The 25,213-nt window shown below is 53.7% G+C and overlaps 2 protein-coding genes across 2 annotated transcripts; both read right to left on the reverse strand.

Annotated features, from left to right (window-relative positions):
• Window positions 1-9: 9 nt before the first annotated feature.
• Window positions 10-3,507, reverse strand: Gfra4 (GDNF family receptor alpha 4). Its single transcript, XM_051144924.1, has 6 exons — window positions 3,456-3,507; window positions 1,750-2,113; window positions 1,591-1,700; window positions 1,382-1,516; window positions 379-476; window positions 10-309 (listed from the first exon to the last, which is right to left on the reverse strand). Exons 1-6 carry the CDS (start codon window positions 3,505-3,507, stop codon window positions 10-12), a joined length of 1,059 nt encoding a protein of 352 aa, XP_051000881.1.
• A 6,487-nt stretch (window positions 3,508-9,994) lies between these two features.
• Adam33 (ADAM metallopeptidase domain 33) lies at window positions 9,995-23,653 on the reverse strand. The gene is made up of 21 exons (XM_051144925.1): window positions 23,531-23,653; window positions 21,289-21,368; window positions 18,966-19,042; window positions 15,605-15,683; window positions 15,363-15,439; window positions 15,089-15,278; window positions 14,833-14,898; window positions 14,678-14,749; window positions 14,378-14,544; window positions 14,209-14,293; window positions 13,990-14,132; window positions 13,305-13,482; window positions 13,086-13,175; window positions 12,699-12,894; window positions 12,461-12,569; window positions 12,187-12,385; window positions 12,020-12,097; window positions 11,839-11,947; window positions 11,615-11,759; window positions 10,195-10,265; window positions 9,995-10,020 (listed from the first exon to the last, which is right to left on the reverse strand). The coding sequence occupies exons 1-21, from the start codon at window positions 23,628-23,630 to the stop codon at window positions 9,995-9,997; spliced, it is 2,337 nt and encodes a 778-aa protein (XP_051000882.1). The 5' UTR covers window positions 23,631-23,653.
• Window positions 23,654-25,213: the final 1,560 nt, after the last annotated feature.

Below are 25,213 nucleotides of genomic sequence, written 5' to 3' on the forward strand. Positions count from 1 at the left end.
TCAAGATGCCTACTGACAGGGGGGCCAGAGGCTTCTCAGTCCCACCTTAGCCTCCAGCCCTCCATCCAGGGGACAGGCACACAGGTGTCCAGACCTGCAAAGGACAGCAGATCTAAAGGCAGGGAAGTTATATGTCAGTGAGCAGTAAGCCAGAGACATCCCAGTCAGCTGTGTTGTCCACAGTCCGCCCTTCCTAGTCAGAGCAGGGTCTGGAGAGCCAGGGCAGTGAGTACAGACAGCGAGGACACCTTGGGGGTGAGGAGAAAATAGGGGTTGCTTCTGCCTCCATCTCTTCCCAGGCCACTCCATGTCCCTACTTAGGTCTGTTAAGTGTAGAAGGGAAGGCAGAAGCTGCCAGCTCCCCATCCTCTTCCCCATACCTACCTGTGGGAAATGGTGCCCAGCATTCTGATAAGGCTTCAGTTGGCCCTGCAGAATTGCCGGCTGCAAGCTGTCAAAGGCTCGTATGGCACCATCTACGGAGTGGAGAGATTTAAAAGAGGCGTGACCAGGAAACCCTAGAAAAGGGATCCAGTGCTTTGGGACAAACTGAGACACTCCCTGGGGATCTGTAAGGCATGGCCTGAGATGGCAGGTCAATGCACTAAGAGCGACCCACAAAACTGCTAGTCTTCATCTTCACAGGAAAGGTTGACAAGTGGCACCCCCACTTTACAGGTAAACACAATCGGGATTAATAAGAGTTTAACTCTCGGAAATCTGGAACTGAGCCATTCGATCCTGAGGCCAGGACAGCATTTGTAAATTGAGACATGTGGAGGAAACGGGCTTCATTCGTGCCCAAGTAGAGTCTCAGCCAATTCCAGGCCGCTGGGCGCGTTGTAACTCATCCCTTTAGGCCCTCAGAGATTCTAGACACTTCTAGGAGTCTCTTGTGATCAGCTATCTGGTCCCCGAAAATAGCAGCTGCTCAAAAACCCTCATTCCATAAATAAACAACAACAACAAAAACCAGACTCACGTTGGCCAGCAGGATGGCTCAGCAGGTAAAGGCACTTGCTTGCCACCAAAACTGACACCCCAGTTCTATTCCAGGCACTCACGTGGTGGAAAGAGACTCTCACAAGCTGTGCTCCGACTTCAACCCGTGCGCCATGGCATGTGCACACTGCCCCTCACCCACCTCAAATAAAAGGCAACGTAGCCGGGCGTGGTGGCGCACGCCTTTAATCCCAGCACTCGGGAGGCAGAGGCAGGTGGATCGCTGTGAGTTCGAGGCCAGCCTGGTCTACAAAGTGAGTCCAGGATGGCCAAGGCTAGACAGAGAAACCCTATCTCGAAAAACAAAAAAAAAAAAAAAAAAAAAAAGGCAACGTAGACATTTTAAGCTCCCCCTCCCCCCAGCTCTCCAGGCCCTCACCCAAGCAGGAGTTCCTGGTAAAGAGCTTGCGGAAGGCTTCGCATTCTTCGCGCCGATTTCCGCTGATGCCACAGCCGCACCAGGGCGCGACCCGCGCGCTCACGTTGTCCAGGTAGTTGGGGGTGATGACGGTGCCTACAGGGACCCCAGGGCGTGTGATGGACGTCCCTGAGCCCGCCGCCCCGCCCGCTGGAGCCCGCCCATTGTACCTACGAGGTCTGCATAGGCGCGCAGACAACGCGTGCCCGCCTTCTCCGGGCAACCGTCGCGGGAGCCAGGCGCGGGAGCACACGAGGCCTGGAAAGCAAGGAGACGGGGCCTGCGCGCGCCCGGACGGCGGTGAGCAGCCCAGCCCGCCCCGCACGCACCTGCACAGGCGGCTGCTCTCGCAGCGGTCCAGGGGCTTCAGGCAGGAGGGCGGCGCCGGCCCGGGGCCCGCGAAGGCGCAGGCGGGCGCGAAGGTCTGGCGCCGGCGCTCGGCGCACGCGGGGCCCTCGCACCCGCAGAAGAGCAGCGCGTGCGTGAGTGCCGGAGGCCCGCGGCCGAAGAAGCGGCGCAGGGCACGGCGGCAGCGGGAGCGCATGCAGTCCCCGGGTCCGTTCCAAACCCCAGGCGCCGGCCGACCCAGGCATCGAGCCACATACTCGGAGCGCAGCTGCTGGCACTTCGCGTCTGCTGTGCACGCCTCGGCCGCGTCTACGCAGCGATTCCCGCTGGTGGAGCGCGCAGAGCCTGATGAGGGGCGGACAGACTGCAGTCCTGCATGTTTGGCTCACCCCATTCCACACCCCAGAATTTTGGGGTTGCCCAAACACAAGAGGAGAGAGTATGGTCCATAGGCTTGACTCGGAAGGGCTATGAACAGGTCCTAGGGATATCTACCCATGTTGTGAGTGGGTGCTACACTCGAAGGCTGGGCCTGACCTTTCCCCAGAAGCTGAGGTCCAGCCTCCACCACCATCTCCAGAACTGCCACATGCATCCACACAGGGTCTATTGGGCTCCTTCCTTCCTCCCCAGCCCCCGACAGGACACTGAGGGTAACTGATTCAGCTAGTGGAGATATTGGAAATGGCGCCCCTCATCCTTTTAACACACTGATGTTCTCTGACACATGGAAACACCTTGGGTGAATCTCCAGGTGTCTGGTCCTCCTTCCATCCTGACCTGTGTGTGCTGTCTGTCCCCTGTGCTAGGTGCCCCATCCAGAGTCTGGCTCTGGACCAACAAAAGAGGATTCTGAGCATTGGGTTCTCCCGAAAGGGTACTGTGTATTGAAAAGCACAGCTTCCAGCTGTGGATTCAGACAGACCCCGATGGCAGGCCATGGGGCTGCTTCCTGAGACACACACCTGCATGTCCAGATGCAGGTAAATGGCAAGATGACAACCCACTCAGAAAAGAGAATGCCTGACACCGTGGGAGGAGCAGCATCAGAAGGCGGTCGACCTGGCAGCTCTGCCCAACCTTGATACTGGACATAACCTAAATCCAGCCAAGACCCAAGTCACCAAACTCTGGCTTATGGCATGCCCTTTTCCCATCCTCTTGCTCTGGCCTCTCATCCATCTCCCTTAAGTGCGCTCCACTCAACATGGCACGTCTTAGCTCTAAGCTCTCCCCCATCTTAAATCCTACCAGTATCCATTCTTCACACCCCACCCCATGAAGCAACCCCTTCCTGTGCTGCCCCCTGTGGAGAAGAGGCAGCCCTGGAAGGCAGAACATCAGCGGTGGGGCAATCAGTGTGGAACCCCCAAGAGAAAGAAAGAAAGAAAGAAAGAAAGAAAGAAAGAAAGAAAGAAAGAAAGAGAAAGTTCCTGGGGCACAGGTATCAAGGCTAGATTTGAGAGGGGTTGGCTCAGCTGAAGCCAAAGATGGGTGCAAGGCATTGAACAGCAGAGGCTGGGTGTTACAGGTCCCCGCCACAAATCACGAGCCATTTGTGAGCACCCCTTCGAGTGATGCAGTTTTTTTCTTTAGTCACTCTCTTGCAGTCCCGCCTTGCTCCTGAGGATCAGAGTGAGGGAGGGCAGGGGGCAGGGGCAGGGGCAGGGAGGAGGCAGGTTCTCACCGAGGAGGAGCAGCAGCAGCAGCAGCAGAGCAGACTCCAAGCAGCAGGCCATAACGACTGGCAGAGCCCCAGTTGGACGGGTGCCTCTTCCTAGAACCAACTAAGCCTGGAGGGCAGCCAGCGGGCACCTGCTGATAGGTGTGCTTCAGGCTCTTGGGAGGAGCCTTTATAGAGGAAATCACATCCTGTTCTCTTCACTCTGTCCCCACCCCCAGGCTAGGTGGATCCAAAGTCACTAAGCAGGGGTCTGAAATTACCTGCATGGATGTGCACAAGCAGTTGGCTTCCAGTGGGAACAGTTCCTCATTGGGGGGGGGGGGGGGGGGAGCTTCCTAAGACTCAAAAAATAAACAAGAAATAAACCTTACAAGTCCAGGAAAGCTGAAATGGTTGAGAGTCACAAGGCCCCTTCTCAAGGTTATAAGGCAACTGTTAAAAAAAAGACATCCCTGAAAGGCAGGGCTGGCTGCTGGCCATTCAGAGAGCTTTCGAGTCATCACTTATGTTTCGGTGGGTAAGTAGCCCATCATCCACATCATTGTAAGTAATCCCAATAAACTCAAATGATTTAATGAATGAATGAATGAATAATAAACCCAAATCTCCCAAAATAAATATATTTGCCAGTTCCCAGCAAGCCTCACATAACCAGCAACACTCAGCATCTCCAGGAGACCTTGCTTCTCCCATGCTAGACCAGTCATTTTAAGAGATCAATTGTTCTTTGTCTTTCTTTATGATTTTGTTGCCAGCTTTTTGTTCACTGGTTTTGCGCTTAGAGCAAACTTGCCAAGATGTTGGTATCTCGCCCACCCAGCTCTCTGACATGGTCATGGATGAGGAGTAACCTGAAGAAAACAGCCCTGGTACACCGTGAAGTAAGCTACAACCATTTAAATTCTCCAGTTTCCCAATGTATGACCTTTTTCTGTCCCAAGACCAGGGCATGGCGGCATACACCTATGAAGCTAACATTTGGAAGCAACAGTAAGGGAGGAGGGGACAGGAGAATCAAGGTCAGCCTGGGCTACACTGAGATCTTGTCTCAAAACAAAAACAAAAATCAAAACAACAGCAACAGCAAAACAAAGATAGCTCCTCGAGTAAAGACTCCTACAGCCAAACTTGACACCCTGAGTTCAGTCTGGACCCATATTGCAGAAGTGAACCAATGCCCTAAAGTTGTCCTCTGACAAGGCACACACACACTCACACTCCCCCCACTACTCTCTGTCTCTTTCACACACACAATCAATAAAATGAAAAACAAAATCGAGTTCAGATCCAGGATCCCACACTGCATTTGCCATGCCTCTTCCCAAGTGAGGCAGTCTCGGTTGAGTCCTGTTTCCTTGTCTTCTCACTCAGATCCTCCCTGCCACCGTCCCACAAGAAAGAAAGCAACCCGTTTAGGAAGCCCATCCGGATTTCCCCTGTAGGTTTTAGCTCTTCCTCACCTTACTCCCATCCTTAACAAGAATTCCGACTATTTGTTTTCTGGGTTATTTCTACTGAATCAGTCTTACATCTGGTCAGATTAAGACAGAGTTGAGAGAGAGAGAGAGAGAGAGAGAGAGAGAGAGAGAGAGAGAGAGAGAGAGAGAGAGAGAGAGAGATTGATTTATGTGTCTGTGTGTATGCTACCTGAAGCCGGAAGAGGGCGCCAGAGCCCATGGAGCTGGAGTTGTCAGCAGCTGACTTAGGAACCAAACTCTGGTCCTCTGGAAGAGCACGGAGGGGCCGGGGCAGGGCAGGGCAGGGCAGGGCAGGGCAGAACAGAGCTTGCCAGCTGTAGGAAAGTCCAGGGTGGGGCTGGCTCAGTGCAGTGCCTTGGGACCAAGCTTGAGGACTGGCAGAGCAAAGGGCCAAGGAGGGCTACGTGCCAGCTAAGCAGTCAGCCAAACATAGCCTAGAGTCACTGCAGGCGGACCAGGACAGACTGGAGCCCTGCCAGGGAGAGAAGGGCTGGGCTTGGGAGAAAATGTTCATTACGTGTTTCGTCGGACCTAATACGGCCTTTTGCATTATTATACTGCGGCGGCGAGACAAACGATTTTCATTCCAACATTGGGGAGCAATAGTGACGTGATGATGGCAGGGTGACTGTGTTCCACAAGAACTGTTGAACAGCTGAAAAAACTGCCCCAGACATGTAGCCGTGTAGTGTGGGGCTTGCCCTGTCTAAAAAGAGGCCAGAAGGGACTAGAAGAACGTGTTCGCAGCTTCCCAGGCTAGTCTCTGTAGCACAGAACGCCCGCGCACAATCAATGCCAGAAAGAAAGAGCATGGCTGTGCTCCAACGAAATTCTATTTCTGAGCACTAAAGTGTATGCTAATTTTCACATTCATAGTTTCCTTTTTTAAAAAGCTATTTGAAATATAAATACAATCCTTTTAAGAACAGGCCTAGAAAAAACAATTAGTGGCCTGGACTGACTTGGCCTATTCACCACAATTGGCTCTCTCCTGTGCAAAGGCAGCTGGGAGGCTGCATTTGGCCCACTCACCACGGTTGGGTTTTTTCCCATGCTGGCCTCTAGCTGGTGTGTGCAATGAGAGACATTTATGAAAATACCTCCTTTGCTCAAAGAGATTGAACTTTTGCTGGACCTCACAACCAAGTTAATGTGCCATGAAACCACTTAGGACTTAACCTGCTGACCTACTATGTGGGCAGCCTGTTTATTTAATCTCCCTTTAGAAGAACTCTCCTCCCTCTTGTAGACAGCCCTGGCCATGTCTGCTTCTTTCTGCTCTGAACTCTCCCATATACCCCTGGCTGTTCTTTCTCTACAACAAAACAAAACAAAATATTCCTTTAATGAAAACTTGGAGCGGTTCTGATGTCAGTTTATACACTTGCTTATAGCCACAAGCTGTGTCCCAAGCCAGGTCTGGATGCCTGTCCCAATAAGCCATTAAAAGAGCAAGGTTAAAAGCAGAAGACAGAGAAAAGGGAATGCATTCTGTGTGGCCACATTGAGAAAACAGACAACGAGTTCCAGGGCACACTGTCCTGCCCAAGTCCTGAAGTGAAATTAAAGTTTAAATAGGAGGCCAGGGATTTGTACAGCCAGGCGGTCCTGGTCAGCATGTGGTCCTGCCCACTATTCATCCATCCCTATCTCGGCTTCCTGCTCATCCTGTGAGATAGTCTGACAAGTTGTTAGAACTTTATGAAATCTCTCTATGATGACTAGCTGGCACCTTTTCCTTCTCCCAGCATGAAATTCCTAGGGAAGTTCCCATTTCAGCATCGGGTGTGGTAAAGCTGGAAGCTGAGGGCTGAGGGCTCAGACTCAAACCACAGACTGGAAGCAAGGAGAGCAAACTGAGGGTGGTGGGAGGCTTTGAACCCTCAAGCCCTACTCTTATCAAAGCACCCTCCAGCAAGGCCACACCTCTTAAACCTCCCCAAACAGGCTTACCATAAGGGAACCAAATATTCAAATGCCCACAAATATGGGACACATGCCTTCAAACCACCACGACAGGTATACATCAATGTATTTGGTTTATGTGGTGTATAAGAGACATTAAACTCGAGGTTTTTTTTTTCTATTAAACACTAGTGTAAAACTTTTGTTCATAAGAATGAATTCAATTTTTAAAAATCTCCCCACCTTGTAAAACCTTTATACAAATGTTTTAATCTCCCAATCTGGCAAAATTTTTCTTTACACAAAGCCCCTTTTACATTCTCAAACTTAAGTGACTTAAGCGCCCCCATGTCACCCCCTCCTCCTGCCTTAGTGCCCCCACTCCCCCATGTCACCCCCTCCTCCTGCCTTAGTGCCCCCACTCCCCCATGTCACCCCCTCCTCCTGCCTTAGTGCCCCCACTCCTCCATGTCACCCCCTCCTCCTGCCTTAGTGCCCCAACTCCACACCATGTCACCCCCTCCTCCTGCCTTAGTGCCCCACTCCCCCATGTCACCCCCTCCTCCTGCCTTAGTGCCCCTACTCCATACCATGTCACCCCCTCCTCCTGCCTTAGTGCCCCTACTCCACACCATGTCACCCCCTCCTCCTGCCTTAGTGCCCCACTCTCCCATGTCACCCCCTCCTCCTGCCTTAGTGCCCCAACTCCCCCCATGTTACTCCCCTCCTCCTGCCTTAGTGCCCCCACTCCTCCATGTCACCCCCTCTCCTGCTTACAGCTTCCTTTCATTTCTTTTGCACAGAGTCTTTTTTAAAGTCGCTAACCTCTAAAGACTGTGAGGGCAGACCACCAGCGGTAAAAAGAACAGTTACCACCTTCGTTACCCATCTTTAATCCCAGCACTCAGGAGCCAGAGGCAGGCGGATCTCTGTGAGTTCAAGGCCAGCCTGGTCAACAAGTCAAGTCTAGGCCAGCCAGAGCTACATAGAGAAACCCTGTCTCAAAAAAACAAACAAACAAACAAACAAAATCCAAGTGCACTTCCCACCCAGTGTGCTGGCTCTTTGGAGTGCAGTCTCTTGTTCAAGACTATGGTTTTGTCTTGCCAGGGCACTTTTGCTTTGTTTGAGCATTTCTTTGTGTGGTACTGAGAATAATTCTAACATGTTAGGTACCAAACCCAGGGCTTTGTGTATGCTAGGCAAGCACTTTACCAATTTCAGCTCATGCTTCAACTTTGCTGGTTTAGATTTATATCATTTTTAATTCTGTGTGTGTGTGTGCGCGCGCACGCATGCACAAGCACACCTGTGAAGTCCAGATATATCAGGGCTCCTGGAGCTGGAGTTACAGAGATTATGAACCACCTGATATATTTGCTAGGAATTGAACCCTGGTCCTTTGGAAGAGTAATATGTACTCTTAGCAGCTGAACTGCCTCTTCATTTCCCCCACGACCCTTTTGTAGCCATCCTGTAACATACATGCATACATACATACATACATACATACATACATACATAGTGTGAGTGGTATGTATTATGTACACATTATTAGTTAATATTAACAGTTAAAATTGTAATAAAAGAATCTGTGTTTGCCAATGGCCAGATGTGAAGGGGAATCAAGAGTGCCTGGCACTAGAATTTGGGCTGGAGCTAATGAGGCCATACGCACTCACAGCAGCCTCTCTCACAGCTGCTACAAAGGCAATGCAAGTCCCCTACACAAACGAGAGTGCCCAGCGCTAAAATGCAATGTTGAAATCCACCAGCCGCTCAGTTTCCCCCTCACAGATGTTGGCAGCCGCCTACAGAGGCACTGATTGTGGGTCCCTCCTTGGGGAGGATCCTTCACTGCAGTGAGTTCGCATCAAAGGGTACCAGCTGCCTATCCCACACCCCCTTCAGGTTTGTGCTGTGAAACCTCCCCTGTGCTCAGGAAAGAGTAACACACCCCACTTCTGCCACATGGGCCTTGGAATTCTGCCATACTGCCTCTGGTGCTGGGGCTGAGTTCTCCTAAGTGTTCCAGTGCTGTTTCCTCTCTGTCTGTACATGCTGTTGCTGATTTTGTTTTGTTTTTGCTTGATTGCTTGTTTTTTTTTTTTTTGTTTGTTTGTTTATTTTTCTTTCTTTCTTTCTTTCTTTTTTTTTTTTTTTTTTTTTTTTTTTCTTTTCTCCCCAAGGCAGGGTTTCTCTGTGTAGCCTTGGCTATCCTGGACTCAAGATTTGTAGACCAGGCTGGCCTCGAACTCACAGAGATCCATCTTCTTCTGCCTCTCCAAGTGCTGGGATTACAGGTGTCTTCTTTTGAGCCCAGCTTTGGTGTTTTTGTTTATTTGTTTGTTTGCTTTTCAAAACACAATTTCTCTGTGTAGCCCTCGAACTCAATTCAATTCGTAAACCAGGCTGGCCTTGAACTCAGAAATCTGCCTGCTTCTGCCTCCCAAGTGCTGAGATCAAAGGTGTGAGCCTCCAATTTTATTTTATTTTATTTCTCAGTCATCCTTCTCAGTGTCCCATTGGAAAACCCCTCAAACTCTTTCAGCAAATTGCAGCCAACAACACTTACATAATTTGTAGGTTTGTTGCTATTAGATACATTCTGACACTATGGGATAGTATGGCTCTTGGGCTAGGTGGGGATACATTGGCATATGGCTCTGGGGTCCCTGGGGTGAGTAGGGAAGAGATGAGCACACAGCTCAGAAGTACAAGAATTCAGCTGACTTGCTGGCCCTTGGGGCCCAGGTTCTTGGGTTGGCAGTCAGTGGTCACCTTTCTTTGTCTCCTCGCCTCAGGAGGTCTCCTTCTCCAGAGACAGGCTCTTGGTTTCTGGACTTGAAGCAGCAAAGAGAGGAGGGGCCTGAGGCTGCAGGCCATAAGTCATGAGGCAGGGCCCACCTGCCCTCCCTCAGTGAGGACCCAAGAGGAACCAAGGCTTCTCCCTTCCCTGCCCCTAGCGCTTCCAGCATCCTGGTCTCCATGACAACAGCTTCTCTTGGGAGTCATGTCTCGTTTTCTTATTAAGACAAGCTCATAATCTGAGTAGTAGGCAAGTAGCTGAGGAAGAGGATGGTGAGTGGGCAATGGGAGGGCACCAGGGTCCTTCACCTACCATGGGGATCGGCAGGTCTGTGTGGCACAGGGCAGTCCCTAGGTGATCACAGAGTTCTCAGGGTCTGAAAACAATGCAAGAAATGAGAAGAGCAAACACTGTTGGTCCTTGGGGCTGAGCAGGACACAAGGATTGAAGGAGGTCGGGTGTTCAGTGAAGAAAAGGGGTACCTGGAAGGAGGCACATGGTAACGACCCGCCCCACACTTCCCTCTCCATGGCCCAAGTGCCACACTCACGCAGGGGTGGGGGCTCTCCTGTGGCGATGGAGCCAAACTCCACGGCATGAACACTGTCCGAGGGCTGGTCCCTGCAGGGGCTACTGATGGGCCTATACAGCAAATAGGAGTTCAGACGTTTGGAAAGCGGCCATAAGCCAGGCAAAGGGGGCTTGCTTCCCCATAGTGTGACACACAGTTCTGTGATGACTCATTTTTCCACACTCCCGGCTTCAGATTCCACATTCCTAGTCCATCCTTGGGATGGCCAGACCTCACTAGAGACCCAGGGCCTCCAGGGCTGGCAACTTCCTCTCTTTCCAGACCCAGTGCCTCTCCCAAGGTGGCTCCACTCTAGCCCCGAACTCACTCCAGATGAGGGCCTCGCTCAGGCCCCATTGTGGGATAGGAGCCCTGTCTTCATGTGCCTCTTTCAGCTGCGGGGCTCGGCCACTCTAGACTCTGAGCCACCTTTGGCTGCCTGTACCTTTCCCACAAGGCCTTGCTTCTTCTTTTGATGTTTCACCCAAATACTCCCTGCTGCCCTTGAGACCCCACCCTGATGCTCCTGTGTAGGTGCTACCCCTCTGCAGTGCCCCTCCCAAGTGCCCTCCCCCCACCTTGTTTGAGCCCCCGTTCACCACCTGGCTTTTCCAAGGCCTTCTTGCGGTCTCCCGGGGGGGGGGGGGGGGGGGCGGGGCTGTTGGTGCCGTTCCCTGCCTGAGAGGCCCTCTATTCACATCTCCAGCTGAACCCTGCCCTTTCTCTCAACTGGCCTGGGACTCTTTCAAATCCAGACATGGACATAATGTGCCTGACTTGCCCAGGGGGTCCAGTGAAGAGGCGGCCCTAGGTAGACGATGCTTGTTATCACATGGCATTTCTGTGCCACCTGAGAATTGGGTCTGCAGCATCATGATCTGCAGAGCGCAGAGGCGCTGAGTCCTGGCACAGGAGCAGTCAACACCATAGCTGGCTAGTAGCAGGGACTGCAAAGCTGTGCTGGGCTTAGGACTGAGGAACTCGAAGCCTCCCATTCAAGCAATTAGGGCAAAGGATGTGGGAAATGGCCAGCTGGAGTACATGAGAAGGAGGGAGAGAGGGAGAGAGGGAGGGAAGAAAAGGAAAACAGCAAAATCGAGGTAAAGCCAGGGCCTGGTGGGAGACACAGAAGTGAACCAGAGAAGCTGTGTTGGGGGAGGGAGGAAAGAGCATCACCACTGAGTGCTGGTCAGGGCAGTGGTACCCACCATGAACTTCCTCCCACTGCTATGGGCTCTCACTACCTCTAGAGGGGAGACTAAGGGGTCCATCCAGCTTCCTTCAGCCTCAGCTCCCGCCTTCCACTCACCAAAGCCCTGGTGAGTTCTGAGAAGCAGGAGCCACCAGGGCATTCTCAGGAAGAGGGATTAGAGTCCCCAGAGGCTGGCACTGGGCCTACCTGTTACGTATAGGGTTCCTCCAGCAGCACCAGTGGGATCCCTGGCGGAATGTTGGGAGCTGGTAGTAGCACCAGGCTAGGCCAGCCCCAGGGAGCAGAGGCAGGAAGAAGCTGAGGAGCATGGCCAGCGGGAAGACATCTCGGTCTGTGGAGGATGAGGGTGCTGAGTGCCATGCAAGCTACTACCTGGGTGGTGCCCACCTGCTCCCAGCCTGCTGGCATACCTGCAAGCTGTGCAGGACCACTATCCAAGCTACCGCCAAAGCCTGGCTTGTCACAGAAGGGTGGAGCCCAGCCTGCAGCACAGTGGCAGTTACCATTGCTATTGCAAACCTAAGAAGAGGATAGAAAAGTCACATGGGGTCAAGGACCTCTGAGGTCACCCTGACCCCTGAAGCTACTCACCCCATGGTTATGGCAGGCAGTCAAGCAACGCTCCGGGTCCTGGGAGGTAGCATTCTGGCAATGCCTATCCTGGCACACCTATGGGCATTGTGCCCACTGGGCAATGAGGAGGACACTTTGGCATGGAGAATTCAGTGACCAGGAGGGGTCGGATGGGCAAGGCTCACCATTCTAGGTCCACAGCGGGTGCCTGGTTCCACCAGACCCAAGTCAACCTGGTCCGTATAAGTATCAGGGAGCACAAAGGCTCCCCGGCAAGTCACTTCGTGGCCCTCTAGGAGAATCGTGGAATCCACGGTCACTAGGTGTGGCACGAGCGGCTTCGGCTCCCCTCCCTGGCAGAGCAGCTTCCCACACTGAGCATCCCTGGGGAGGATGTGGAAAGTGTCAACATCTTTGAGCTCCGCATACCCTGCCCTATTCTGTAGCTGTAAACCTCACCTCTGGGCACAAGGCAGGAAGCCGCCCTTGCTGTCCTGGCCACAGTTCCCTTGAGAATTCCCCATGGAGTTCATCTCCTGGAAACATGGCTCAGGGGCAGGCTGTGATCCTGAGAAAGAATGGGGATAGAAGAAGTGGAGAAGCATAGGCCTCGGTTCCACATGTGGAGCTTGCTCACAATAGAAGACCCCTGGGTTCCAGAAGCAGTCAGGGCACTAGAGCAACCATGCAGTCTCACCAGGTCCCCAAAGCTGCCGGCACTGCTGTTCCAGCGTAGGACACCAGCCGTCCAGGCAATAGCCACGACCCTCGGCGCAGGGTGAGCCATCCAGTAGGTAAATGTCTGCTGGACAATGCGGGGAGGCTCCCGTGCAGAACTCAGGGAGGTCACAGTCCCTCGCAGCGGGACGACAAGGCGTGCCTGCAGGCTTCAGCTACACCAGTGACCCCGTTAAGGGAGAGCAGAGAGGCAGTGGAGAGTCAGAGATCTTTGCTGAAAGCCAGAGGGAGTGCCAAATAAACTCCCCACACAGGGTCAAGTTCATTCTTAGTAAAGGGACCAGAAGGCACCAGGCCAGCTAGGATCAACAGGCTGCTGCTCCCCAGTATCCCGAGCCCTCCTCACCAGACACTGCGCACAGCAATCACCGTGGGCACATTGCGCCCCTGCACGCAGAGAGCAGTTGTGGGCAAAGCAGCAGGGGTCTGGGCACTTCTGAAGTCAGAAAGGGGAAAACAGAACACTTGAAGGTGCAACAAGCTAGCCCTGGGGGAGGCTGGGAGCATGAGTCAGTACTGGTCCCGGGGAGGGGGGCGGGGGGGAGGACAGAGAAGATGACCTAACCTGGACAGAACCGCAGTCACACTCTTCTCCTTCTTCCACGAAGCCGTTTCCGCAGCTGATGGGCAACACAAGGAGCCCCGGGCCCGGGGTGTTGGAGAGGCACGCACCGCCCCCTTTGCGGAAGAAGGTGTATAGCTGGCGGCGGCTGCAGGCACTGAAGACGCGCGGAAATGGATGCCTGCGGAAGGGAGGCTGATGTCGGTTGGTTGGTGCGGGAGCCACCTTCGAACTAAGCTCTGGCTACTATTGTACTCCGGGCCCTGGAATTAGCCGCACAGCAGCCAAGATATGTGGTTACCTCCTAAGCTAAGCTCCTGGTCTAGAAAAGGAAAGAGGAAAGCTCCTGGTCTAGAAAAGGAAGAGGAAAGCTCCTGGTCTAGAAAAGGAAAGAGGAAAGGACTCATAATCACACACAGGAGGCTGTGACGCTAAGATCCGGCAGCCCAGGCCCTAGGAACGACCAATGATCAGGAGTGGAGTCCCCTAGTCCCCTAGTCCCCTAGGCATCCTGAGACCCCGCCTTATCAGCATTTCTCCTTCGGAAGCCGCTATCAGCATTTCTCCTTCGGAAGCCGCATAAGCAAGCTGTTGTCACCCTCACTTTACAGAAGAGGGAACTGAGGAGTAACCAAAGAAACGCAGCCCAACGTGTCCAGGTCCGGCGTCACCGACCTTCTGTGCATACCCTGTGGCTGCCTCCATGACGCATCCTCCTTGCTCTGCGTCTGCCTCCATGCAGCAGCCGTCAGGGTCATGGCGGAGGCCCAGGCTGTGTCCTATCTCGTGGGCCATGGTGGCCGCTGTGCCGATGGGGAGTTCCGAGTGGTCCTGGAGAGTCGGGCTTCAGTGAGGACCACACACCCTGGGCAAACCTCTCACCTCCTAGGTCCCCAGCAGAGCTTACCGTGCTCACACCACCAGAGCTCTCTGTGCGGCACATACCCTCTACAGGCGCCAGGCCCACAGTGGTGCCCTGGAAGGTGCGACCCCTAAGGATGATGGAGCAGGGTGTGACTGGGTGAAGCTGGAAATAAGGAACACCCGCAGCCCGTGTGTGTCAAAAGGGCACCCACGTGAGCAGTTGTGTGGAGTCGTGTGGTCGCCTGGTCCACAGCCCACGACGCCACTGTAGGAAAGCCCAGAGTGTTGCATTTGCATCTTGCGTGATGAGGCTGTGATCCTTCTCAGTCCACACTTCCAGACCGGTCAACACCACCTGAATATCCAGAGTCCTGAGAATCTGAGGAAGAGACCAGCTGAGGCCTGGAACCAGGCACCCACTGTACGGGGGTGGGAGCGTGGGGGTGGGGAAGCTAGGGGTAGACAGAGCTTTTCAATTTCATACCCACCCTCGAGAGCCCTAGCCACCCAACCTGGTCCACGCAGTTGGCAATTTCCAGGAGGCGCTGTCTTGTGTGGCTCAAATTCTGGTGCTGGACTAAGAACTGGGAAGGCAGAGATCCCTGGGTGGTAAGCTGCTGAACAGGCTTAAGGCCAGCCCCATCAAACCTCTCGGGTCTCTCCTCACCAGAGTGTGGTCAGCCACTATGTACAGTTCCAGGTGCCTGGGGCTCTTGCGGGCCTCTCGCCTCACCTGTGAGGGGCAGACTGCTTGACTCAAGTCCTGGCCACAGGCTACCGGCCCCAAAACAAATTGTTAAACAACTTTTGCTTGAACTTGATTTTTCAGCTTCTGAATTAAAACACGGAGACCCCATCCTGGGCCTGCATTCTCGTCTCCTCTGGTTTGAAGGACTGTTCCCACTCTAGTCTATGTCCCTTACCCGGCTCTGGGGGACATGAGGAAGGGTAGCCATTCCTCCTTTGATTTTGGAGTTCTTGTCTCTCCGGGCCCCTCTCCAGGGGAACAGCTGCTCCATCCGGAAGATCTTGTGGGTTGAGGAGTCCTTGGCATCCCCAGGAACCCAGGGGTGCAGATAATAGCTGACATTGCCACTGAGCACAATAAGACCACTGTAGCGCAAAGGAGTGCAGGGGTGTGTGAGAGCTAGCCCTCCCCTCTGCCCCAGACTCAAGCCCTTTCCACCAGCTTCTTACCTCATCCCAGAGCAGATGCTGAGGACTACCCAGGATCCCAGAAAACCCCTCACGTGCCCATGATAATGACAATGATCCTAGGGACTCAAACCCAAATCTTAGTAGGGGGTCAAGTTGGAGGGACAAGGAAGAAGCGGGCTCTGAAGGCTGCCTACCACCTCCTTAGGCACGCAAAATGGTATAGGGTAGGCATTTAGGACGCGCCCCTCACACTGTCCCCACAGCCCGCAAAAGTGTCTTACCGTGTGGTTGGGGAACAGCACCACAGGCTGCCCATCTGGGCTGTAGTGGGTTTCTGTGTATCCTGGGGCCAGAAGCCTGCTGGGAAGTAGGTGTTACTGAATTTAGACCTGCTTCCTGTGGCTTGCCTTCAGGCATTCCTCCCAGTCGAGCCTCTTTGAATGAGGCAAGCAGTCTGAGAGAAAGGATAGGAAAGGCTGTCCGCCTGTGCCTCCAAGGGAAGCCTCAGGCTAAAAGAAGACAGAAGTCTGCATGGAGCCCTGGGGAGGCTGAGACATGGTGATGGAAATGTGGGGGGCACCCAGGAGGAACAGGCAGGGGACTTTTGGTGCTATGGAGCCTACAGCAGGCAGATGGAGGGAAGGAGTCAGGAGATACTACCTCACAGATGCCAGGTGGCCCAGGGTGCTCCTGCCTTTGCTAAGCAGTTGTTCAGCAGATTCCAGGCTCTTCAGTTTTTCTCCTCACATTGATAGATCCCATATCTCCATCTGCCCCACCTTCTTCTGACTTCAAAGTCCCACCTGCCTGCACCTGCTTCTGTTCAGCCCACCTGGGTAAGGATCCCTTTACCTGGACCTAGACTTACTCAGTAATGATGCCATCTTCAGGCTCCTCCCCTGCCCCACCAGAAACATAGCAACCATAAATCAACAGCTGCTACTGCTTCTCCTCCTCCTCCTCCTCCCCCCTCTCCTCCTCCTCCTTCTGCTCCTCCTCCTTCTCCTCCTCCCTCTCCTCCTCCCTCTCCTCCTCCTTCTCCTCCTCCTTCTCCTCCTCCTTCTCCTTCTGCTCCTCCTCCTCCCTCTCCTCCTTCTGCTCCTCCTCCTTCTCCTCCTTCTTCTGCTCCTCCTCCTTCTCCTCCTCCCTCTCCTCCTCCCTCTCCTCCTCCCTCTCCTCCCCCTCCTCCTCCTCCTTCTACTCCACCTCCTCCTCGTCCTCCTTCCTATCCCCTTCCCTCCCTACTCCTTCCTCCCCTCTCTTGTATTTTGAGACAGGGTTTTGCTAAGGTACCTAGGCTGGTCTTGAACTCACCCTATAACCCAGGCAGGCCCTAACTTGACCCTGGTCTCCTCCCACCCAGCCTCCTGAGAAGCAGAACTTACAGGCCTGCATCACCATTCCTGCCTTCAATTCCTCCTCCTTACAATAAATACTGACTCCAGCTTCACCTTACCCTCCAGATTACCCACCGAAAACTCAGGCCATTGTACCTCCAGCCATCCCTACACCCACTTCAACTTTGCCTCTTCGCTGGCTGCACTCACACCTGCAAATGTTCAGTGTGTGCACAGACATACAAGACTGGAGGGATGTGGCACTCTTAGGATCTGTGGTTTGGCACGGTGTTTACTTTTTGTTCTCAGTCTGTCTGACTCCATGGGGGAGAACAAAATGAGTGCTTTCTGCAGTGGTAGCAAGAAAACAGGCATGGGACAAGTGATGTCGGTGGTGATGGAGTCTGTAGTCCCACATCCCCATCTTGTTTACCCTGCTCTCAGGGCATCGTCCTGAGATACTCCCTGTTTCTCACTTACTATCATAAAATCTTTGACTCTTCAGGTCAAAGATACTTAGCAGTAAGATGCCTTCCTCCGTCTGGCCCTAATGGGACTCTTGACATTCTTCCCTCCCTGCTCTCAGCTGTGCAGATGGAGACACCACAAACAGACCAAATGACTTGTCATCATTGGCTGGCCTTTGTAGCTACAGAGCTTTTGTCCCTGCCATCTCATCTGTGGAAGCCTGTCTAGGGTTCCCCTTTGAATTAATCTATCAGGAAATGATGTGACTTGGTGTACTTGGGTGGGTTGATTGGGGAGGGTGTCACTCTTTCTGAGTACAAGGGGATGGGGGATAGGGGAAAGGGGGTAGGAGGGATGGGGGATAGGGGAAAGGGGGTAGGAGGGATGGGGGATAGGGGAAAGAGGGTAGGAGGGATGGGGGATAGGGGAAAGGGGGTAGGAGGGATGGGGGATGGGGAAAGGGAGTAGGAGGGATGGGGGATAGGGGAAAGGGAGTAGGAGGGATGGGGGATAGGGGAAAGGGAGTAGGTAGGATGGGATGGGGGGATGGGGGGGGAAAGGGGGTAGGAGGGATGGGGGATGGGGGAAAGGGGGTAGAGGGATGGGGGGATGGGGGGAAAGGGGGTAGGAGGGATGGGATGGGGGAAAGATGGTAGGAGGGAGGGGGGGATAGGGGAAAGGGGGTAGGAGGGATGGGGGATGGGTGAAAGGGGGTAGGAGGGATGGGGAGGGGAAAGGGGGTAGGAGGGATGGGGGATGGGGAGGAAAGGGGGTAGGAGGGATGGGGGATGGGGAAAGGGGGTTAGGAGGGATGGGGGATGGGGAAAGGGGGGTGGGTAGGGGGATGGGGGATGGGGGAAAGGGGGTAGGAGGGATGGGGGATAGGGGAAAGGGGGGGTAGGAGGAATGGGGGATGGGGAAAGACGGTAGGAGGGATGGGGGATAGGGGAAAGGGGGTAGGAGGGATGGGGGATGGGGAAAGGGGGTAGGAGGGATGGGGGATGGGGAAAGGGGGTAGGAGGGATGGGGGATGGGGAAAGGGGTAGGAGGGATGGGGGATGGGGAAAGGGGGTAGGAGGGATGGGGGATGGGGGAAAGGGGGTAGGAGGGATGGGGGATGGGGAAAGGGGGTAGGAGGGATGGGGGATAGGGGGGATGGGGGATGGGGAAAGGGGTAGGAGGAATGGGGGATGGGGAAAGGGGGTAGGAGGAATGGGGGATAGGGGAAAGGGGGTAGGAGGGATGGGGGATAGGGGAAAGGGGGTAGGAGGGATGGAGGGGTTGGGGTGTAAAATGAATATATAAATTAAATGTTTTTTTAAAAAATAGGGGCTGGAGAGATGGCTCCGCAGTTAAGAACACTAACTGCTCTTCCAAAGGACCCAGGTTCAATTCCCAGCATCCTGATGGCAGCCCGCAACTGTCTGTAACTCCAATATCTGACACCCTCACCCAGACATACATGCAGGCAAAACACCAACGCACATAAAAATAAAACAAAATAAACCCTTTTTTTTTTTTTTTTTACTATATAAGGTAATGTCCACTAGGTGGTGCTCACTCATCTCTAGCGGGGAGCCATCATGTGCACCTAAAGCTAGGTTCAGTCCATTTCAGCAGCAAGCACACTAGCCACCCTCCCTGTCACTCATGCCTCTTCCCACCCAGCCTCCCCCAGAAAGCACGGACTCCCCCCCCCACTAGCCACTCTCCCTGTCACTCATGCCTTTTCCCACCCAGTCTCCCCCAGAAAGCACAGACCCCCCTCCCACCCACCCCCTCTCCCCCTCCCTCGGATCTGGTCTGGGCTTCAGCTGCACTCTAGACTCCTACTCACTGGTTCTTCTCCAAATCCAACAGGAGGTCCTCGCCTTCAGCCTCTAAAGCCACCAGCACCACATGGGGCTTCCAGACCTGACCAAGAAGGAATGCAGTGACACACTAGGCCTCCAGGCCACCCACCTGCCAGGGCACAGGTAGCACGGAGAGCCGGTGGCCAGTGAGAAAGCACAGCTGGCTCCTGCAGTCCTGGGAGTGGCTAGGTGTGGGAGCCATAGATGCACAAACAGCCTACCAGGGCTGCCTGAGCCTCTCTGTCCCTTGACCTGCCCTCTTTTTTGTTTCTGGAAAGGACATGAAAAACAGAAGGCAGTGGGCACCAAGGCTTTCGCGGGGTCATTCGGGTGCTACAGCTTCAGCCTCTCATGTACTGCCTGGGGTCTTGTTTCTGCTTTGTTGGTATTCTTGGTGTCAACCCCAGGGCCTTGCACATGCTACACAAGGCCAAATACTAAGCCACATTTGCAGCCCTTTGTTTCATCCTACTGCCTTCCCCTCATTTCCGATTGAACCCAGACTTTCTTCCTCCACTTCCAGCTCGGGCAAACTTCCTGGTCCTTTGAAATTCCATGTGGCCTCCTGGCTGGCCTTACAACTGGGCTCAGAAACTAAGCACTAACCCCTCCAAAAGTGATGACTCTCTCAGCTAGATGTCAGAAGGCCTGGCCTTGGCCCTCTCTCCACCTCTCCTCTCTCCCTGACTTTGCCTCTTTCCTGCTGTCCACTCAGCCTGGCTGAAAGCCAGAATTAGAAATAGCCCAAAGGATTCCAGGGGAGGCTGAGATATAGATATATATTTCCCCCACCCTTTTTGGCTTTCCCCTTTCATCCCAAAATGCACTGGGCTGGGACCCTGGCCAAAAGTATTACAGAGGGGCCCTTTCCCAACAGGTGTACAGTGGATGGCCCTCACTTCCCCAGCCATGGGCCCCACAAGGGCCCAAACATGAGCTTATATGGTTGGAATGCCTCTTGCTTTATGGGAAAATGTTTGCGCTGGGGGAAGACAGTAGCCCCGATGGAAGGTCCCTGTCCCTCTGCAGCCCTTGCTGCCTTCATTTCTGCTCCAGCGTCCATCATCTTCCTCTGTGGCCCATCCCCATCCTGCAGCATGATCCTGTTTGTGAAATACACGCCCTGCTGGATCTCCTCCTGTCCTGTCCTCACAGGCTTCCTAATGGAGAGCAGAGCCCTCTGGAATTCTCCACTTGGTCACAGACCAAGCCAGGCAAGGAGAGAGGCCACAGTCAGGGGAACACATGTGTCATCTTTGCTTGGCTGGTTGAGAGAAATCCTAGAGGTCTGAGAGACCCCAGTGAAGGTCCTAAGTTGGAAGGGTTAGGATTCTGGAAACCCATAGATATTGTGGCAACACTCAGGTTTGGACAGTGGGGCTGCCCTAGCTTGCCTGAAAATACATAATCAAACTCTTTCTAGCTTGAGCAGTTGTAGGGAAAAAGGAGAAAGTGGCCAATACTGAAGTCCTTTAGGTTTTAGGAGGCCTCGGGCTTCTAGGACCAATGAGCTATTCAAGCACGAGCAATTTTACAAGCTCTGTGGGGCTCAGTTTGCCTCTCTGTAAGATGGGCATACCAATGCTGGTCTCTCCGTTTGCAGCATGGCTGTAAGGGCACGCAGCTGGGGTGTGGCTATTCTGGGAGCTCATGGGATGCACAGGAGTTGAGAGGAGGCTGGCAGTGCCCTAGAGAAGCAAAATGGCTTGCATCTGGGATACAGGGCAACTGGACCGCTGCTTTCTTGCCACAGGTGGGTTCCAAGCCATGGAAGTTGGGGTTACCGGACAGCAGTGTGTCCACAGAACCACACGTTCCCTATGAACTTGGCCTTTTGGTGTCCTTCCTTTAAAAGCTCCTGAAGCTGGCATGATGGCTCACAACTTGAAGCCCACGTGGGCTACATAGTGAGACCCTATCTCAATCAAAACAAGACGAAACCGTATAGTACAGAACAGAACAGAACACACATACAAAGAAACCCCTGAAAGGCTTCAAGTGCCAAAGATTGAACCCATCTCTGCCTAGCTGAGTGGGGATAGCCTGTGTGTTCCCCAGTGGAGGAGAGGGTGAGAGCCAGGAATAGAAGGGGGTGGGAGGGAGGAAGCCAAAAAAAATGACTTCCATGTGTGCAGGCTCACGCCATCTAGATGTCTCCCTACCCCACCCACTTTGACAGGGAGTGGCTTAAGGCTACAGTGACTAAGTTCTGAGAACCCCAGAAAAACTGTCAACGCTGCATTGTAGGAGAAGACAAAAGGACTGAGACCCAGGGCCCCTAACAAAGACAGGGTAACGGATACTGACCGGCTCCTCCAGGGTGACCTTGAGCCAGAGTCCTCCCTCCAGCATCCAGTGGGGAGTAACTGGTTCTCCAGGGGCATTTCCTGGGACAGAGAATAGTGTTAGACTCATCGGAGCAGGTAGGAACAGGAAGCCAGGCTCCATTTGCCACACTCCAAGGACTTGGCATTCGTGGGGCACCCCTCAAATAGAGCAGCAACCAGGGAGGTGGCAAAAGAGAAACCGAGGCACCAGGAAACATCCCCATTGGGGGATCTGAGAGCGACCAGAGCTTGGGGAGCTGGCTTGAGGTCAGAGGTCACAGGAAGAAGCCCAGACCTCAGTGCAGAGGGGCTGGGAAGGAGGCAGCCTGGCAGCCTTGGCTATTTTTAGCCTGGGCAGTAGATGCCTTTAGGGTGAGGGATGTGTAACCAGAGGCTCTGTCTCCTCCACCAGCTGAGTAAGACACCCACTAGATGTCGTTCCTCCGAGCTCCTGTTGGGGTCGATGTTGATGGCAGTACTCTGAGGGACCTGGTCCAGTTCTCCTCCTTCTGTCAAGAGGTTGGAGAGGAGCTGGGGTTCAGAGCCTGTGTGCTCCTAGGCCAGGCGTTTCCAAGGGGACTCCAGGAGGAGTACCAGAGCCAAGCATTACTCAGAGGGTGTTGGAATGTTCTTCAGGAATGTTCCTACCTCCTCTCTCCTATCTGGTCCCTGCAACACTCACAGGACTTATCCTGGACGAGCCAGGCTCCAGCAGCCTGAGGCAGCAGTAAGCCCTCTTATCTCTCTTATCACTACGTCTCCCCAGTAAACCCAGCTCACAGAAAAACAAAAAACACAACAAACAAACAAACAAACGAAAGCCCAGACACTACCAGCTCTGGTCCTAACCCTACTCAGGCTGAGAGCTCTCTCTGAGGTTGGCTCGGTTCTTCCTGGACCATCCCAATTCTCTGTTCCTCCTCCATCTCCTCTCTAGATCCCAGATACCAAAACTCTGGCATAGGAGCTGGAAAGGTGGCTCAGTGGTTAAGAGAACTCCTGCTTCTTCCAGAGGACTGGGTTGGGTTCTCAACACTCTAACAGCAGCTCACAACCATCTGTAATTCCAGTTCCAGGGGGATCTGGCCCCCTCTTCCAGCCCCCAGCTATACCTGGTACCTTTATGGCACACAGATGTGCGTGCAGGCAAAACACCCCAACACATTTTGAAAATCTGGAATAGCAGCTGCTGCAAGAGCCCTGTCCTTGAAATCACATGCGCTTAATTAACGAGCCTTACTGCAATTGGAGATGAGGGCGTGGCTTTAGAACGGAGGCTGGAGAGAGCGGAGGGAGAGGAGGAGAAGGAAGAGGAGAGAAACCTTCCTGGAAGTAAAAGATCTCTCAGCCTCAGGTTGCCAAGGATGCAGGATACAGATTCAGGTGTGTGTGTTCTCTGTGCAGTCCCTACAGGGGTGAGGCAAGGATGGAGCTAGAAGTCTGAGCGGCCTGTAGTGGAAACTGAGGAAGGCAGTCTGCGTTAAGGAACACAGAGGCTCTCTCTCCCATGAGTTCTATTATCAACTATGCCTAAGCTAAAGGCAGTACAAGCTGTCAATCACCCCTTCAGAACTGTAACAGATCAGGAGTCCATAGGTATGGGGTTGCCTTAGGCTGTGGGATAACCCAGCCCTCAGTCCTTGCTGCTTCCTCCTTAATGGCCCATCTGCCTTCTGGCCAGCGGGATGCTTGCTGTATAGAGTTTGGAGACTCATCCTATGTGCTTGAAGGTGCTAAGGGCGCCGCCATACCAGTGTGAGAAGAGGTTACAGAGGGAAGAGAAAGTGGCAGTCCCAGGCTCTGTTAGGCAGACACTCCTGTTTGAAGACCTGCCACACAAGGCAACTACGTAAACACCAAACATGTTGCCCAGACCCAGGATGAGGGGAGGGTGAGCCTGTGGGCAGCCCAGGACCCCAAGAGCACCAGTTCTTCCTGGAGGAGGAAGACTCTCTGGCCTAGCAGTTTGGAAGCGCAGAAGCCTCAGAGCAGAGCTAATAGCTGGACAGCACTGAAGTTGGGAATACTGTTGCCTCTCTGCAAAGTGTGGGCAAGTGGACTCCAGGGCCGACCCAGGATCACGTCCGTCCCCTTCCCACATCCTGTCCTGGTCAGGTAGCCCAGGGTCCCGAACTCTCTGTATCAGTAGTTGCACTGGAATCCATGACCACCACTTCACCTGCCCTAGAGGCACCCCCGCCCCCCGCGGCCCGCATACTCACCTGGAAACATCCATGCGCTCCGCATCGGACAGGCGGGAAGCAGCAGCGGCAGCAATAGCAGCACCGGAGAGCCCCCAGGTCTCCCGCACCCCCGGCCCATGGCTGGGAGTGCCTTTGCCTTTGCAGTTGCTGTGCTCTTGGCTCCACCCCGACTAGAGGGGGCCGCCTCCTCCCGCCCTCAGCCTCGCGCCACCTCGCGGGGAGCTTGTCCCTACCCTGGCCCCGCAGGACTGGAGCCGCGCTGCGCTGCGGGAGCTACGGCGACCTTCCTAGGCTTCATTGGCAACAGTTCTACCCATGCCGCCAAAGGGAAGGGAGGGCTGGAAGCCCCAGGAAAGAGTCTTAGAGAACCTCTCTCAGTGCTGAACAGAGGCAGTGGCTGCGGGACTCCTACAGCTGCTCGGGTCTGCCCATGGCACGTCGCCAGTTCTGGTCTTTCCAGTGACCTCTGGACTCGCCTTGCTACATGCCCTGAGCGAGGATTCCTTCCAGGACCTGTCTACCCATATCTAGCGTCAACACGACAGTGAAGCTGTCGGGTGTAGCTGTCCCCCTGGACTGGGACTCACGTGGGTACCTAGGAACCACGGTGCTGGAATCCTAATGGTTCCTAATAAAGATGATGCAGTGGTGGGCGCAGAGCAGAGAGACCGCGATGGCCAGGACAGAACTGGCCTGTGCCACAGACCCCTCCACCCCCACACCAGACGTGAGGGATTCTTCCCCAAATTTTGAGGAAATTGTTTTCGTGTTGTAAAAAAATCAATTCACTTTCAAGGTATGAATTTGGATAGCAAGAAGTTTGATAACTGAGACAAGCTGGTTAATGATTTGGTTGTGAGAATTTGGAATGTAAAGGTTTCAACAACAGAGAAACTACATTTATACAATTCAAACATCAAACAGTATGATAGATCAGGCCAGTGGGATCCACCTGGATCTAGACCGGTCAGCCTGGGCAATGTAGAGAGAGGTCTTATAGAAGAGAGAAGGAAGGGAAGGGAAGGGGGGGGGGAGAAGAGGAGGGAGGGAGAGAGAGAGAGAGAGACAGAGAGGGGGGAGGGAGGGAGACAGAGACAGAGAGGGGGGAGGGAGGGAGACAGAGACAGAGAGGGGGAGGAGGGAGAAGAGAGGGGGAGGAGGGAGACAGAGAGGGGGAGGAGGAGACAGAGAGGGGGGAGGGAGGGAGAGAGACAGAGAGGGGCAGGAGGAAGGGTGAGAGAGAAAGAGAGAGAGACAGAGACAGACAGACAGAGAGAATTGATTAAGTTGATACAAGTTTGGGACAGTCTTCAGCATGGCATAAATGTGTGTGGCAGCAGGCACCTGTGGTCCCAGCAGGTGGAGACAGAGGACAAGTTCAAAGCCCTAGATGAGAGCCAGGCATGGTGGCGCATGCCTTTAGCCTGATCTACAAAGCAAGTCCAGGATGGCTAAGGCTAACACAGAGAGACCCTATCTAAAAAATAAAAACAAAACAACAACAACAACAACAAAAAGCCCTAGATGAAAAAGTGTGCAATCAGAACTGGGGTTTGGGGATGGGGTGCTCACCAGGGAGATGGGCTTAATGAGCAAAGTGCAGGCTGGGCAATCTTGAGTTCAGGTCTCCAGCAACTACAGAAAGCCAGAGCCGTTGCACATGCCTGTAAGCTAAGGGCTGGAACAGACAAACAGGCAAAT

This window comes from Acomys russatus, chromosome 4 (assembly GCF_903995435.1).
Source record: "Acomys russatus chromosome 4, mAcoRus1.1, whole genome shotgun sequence".
Lineage (NCBI taxonomy): Eukaryota > Metazoa > Chordata > Mammalia > Rodentia > Muridae > Acomys > Acomys russatus.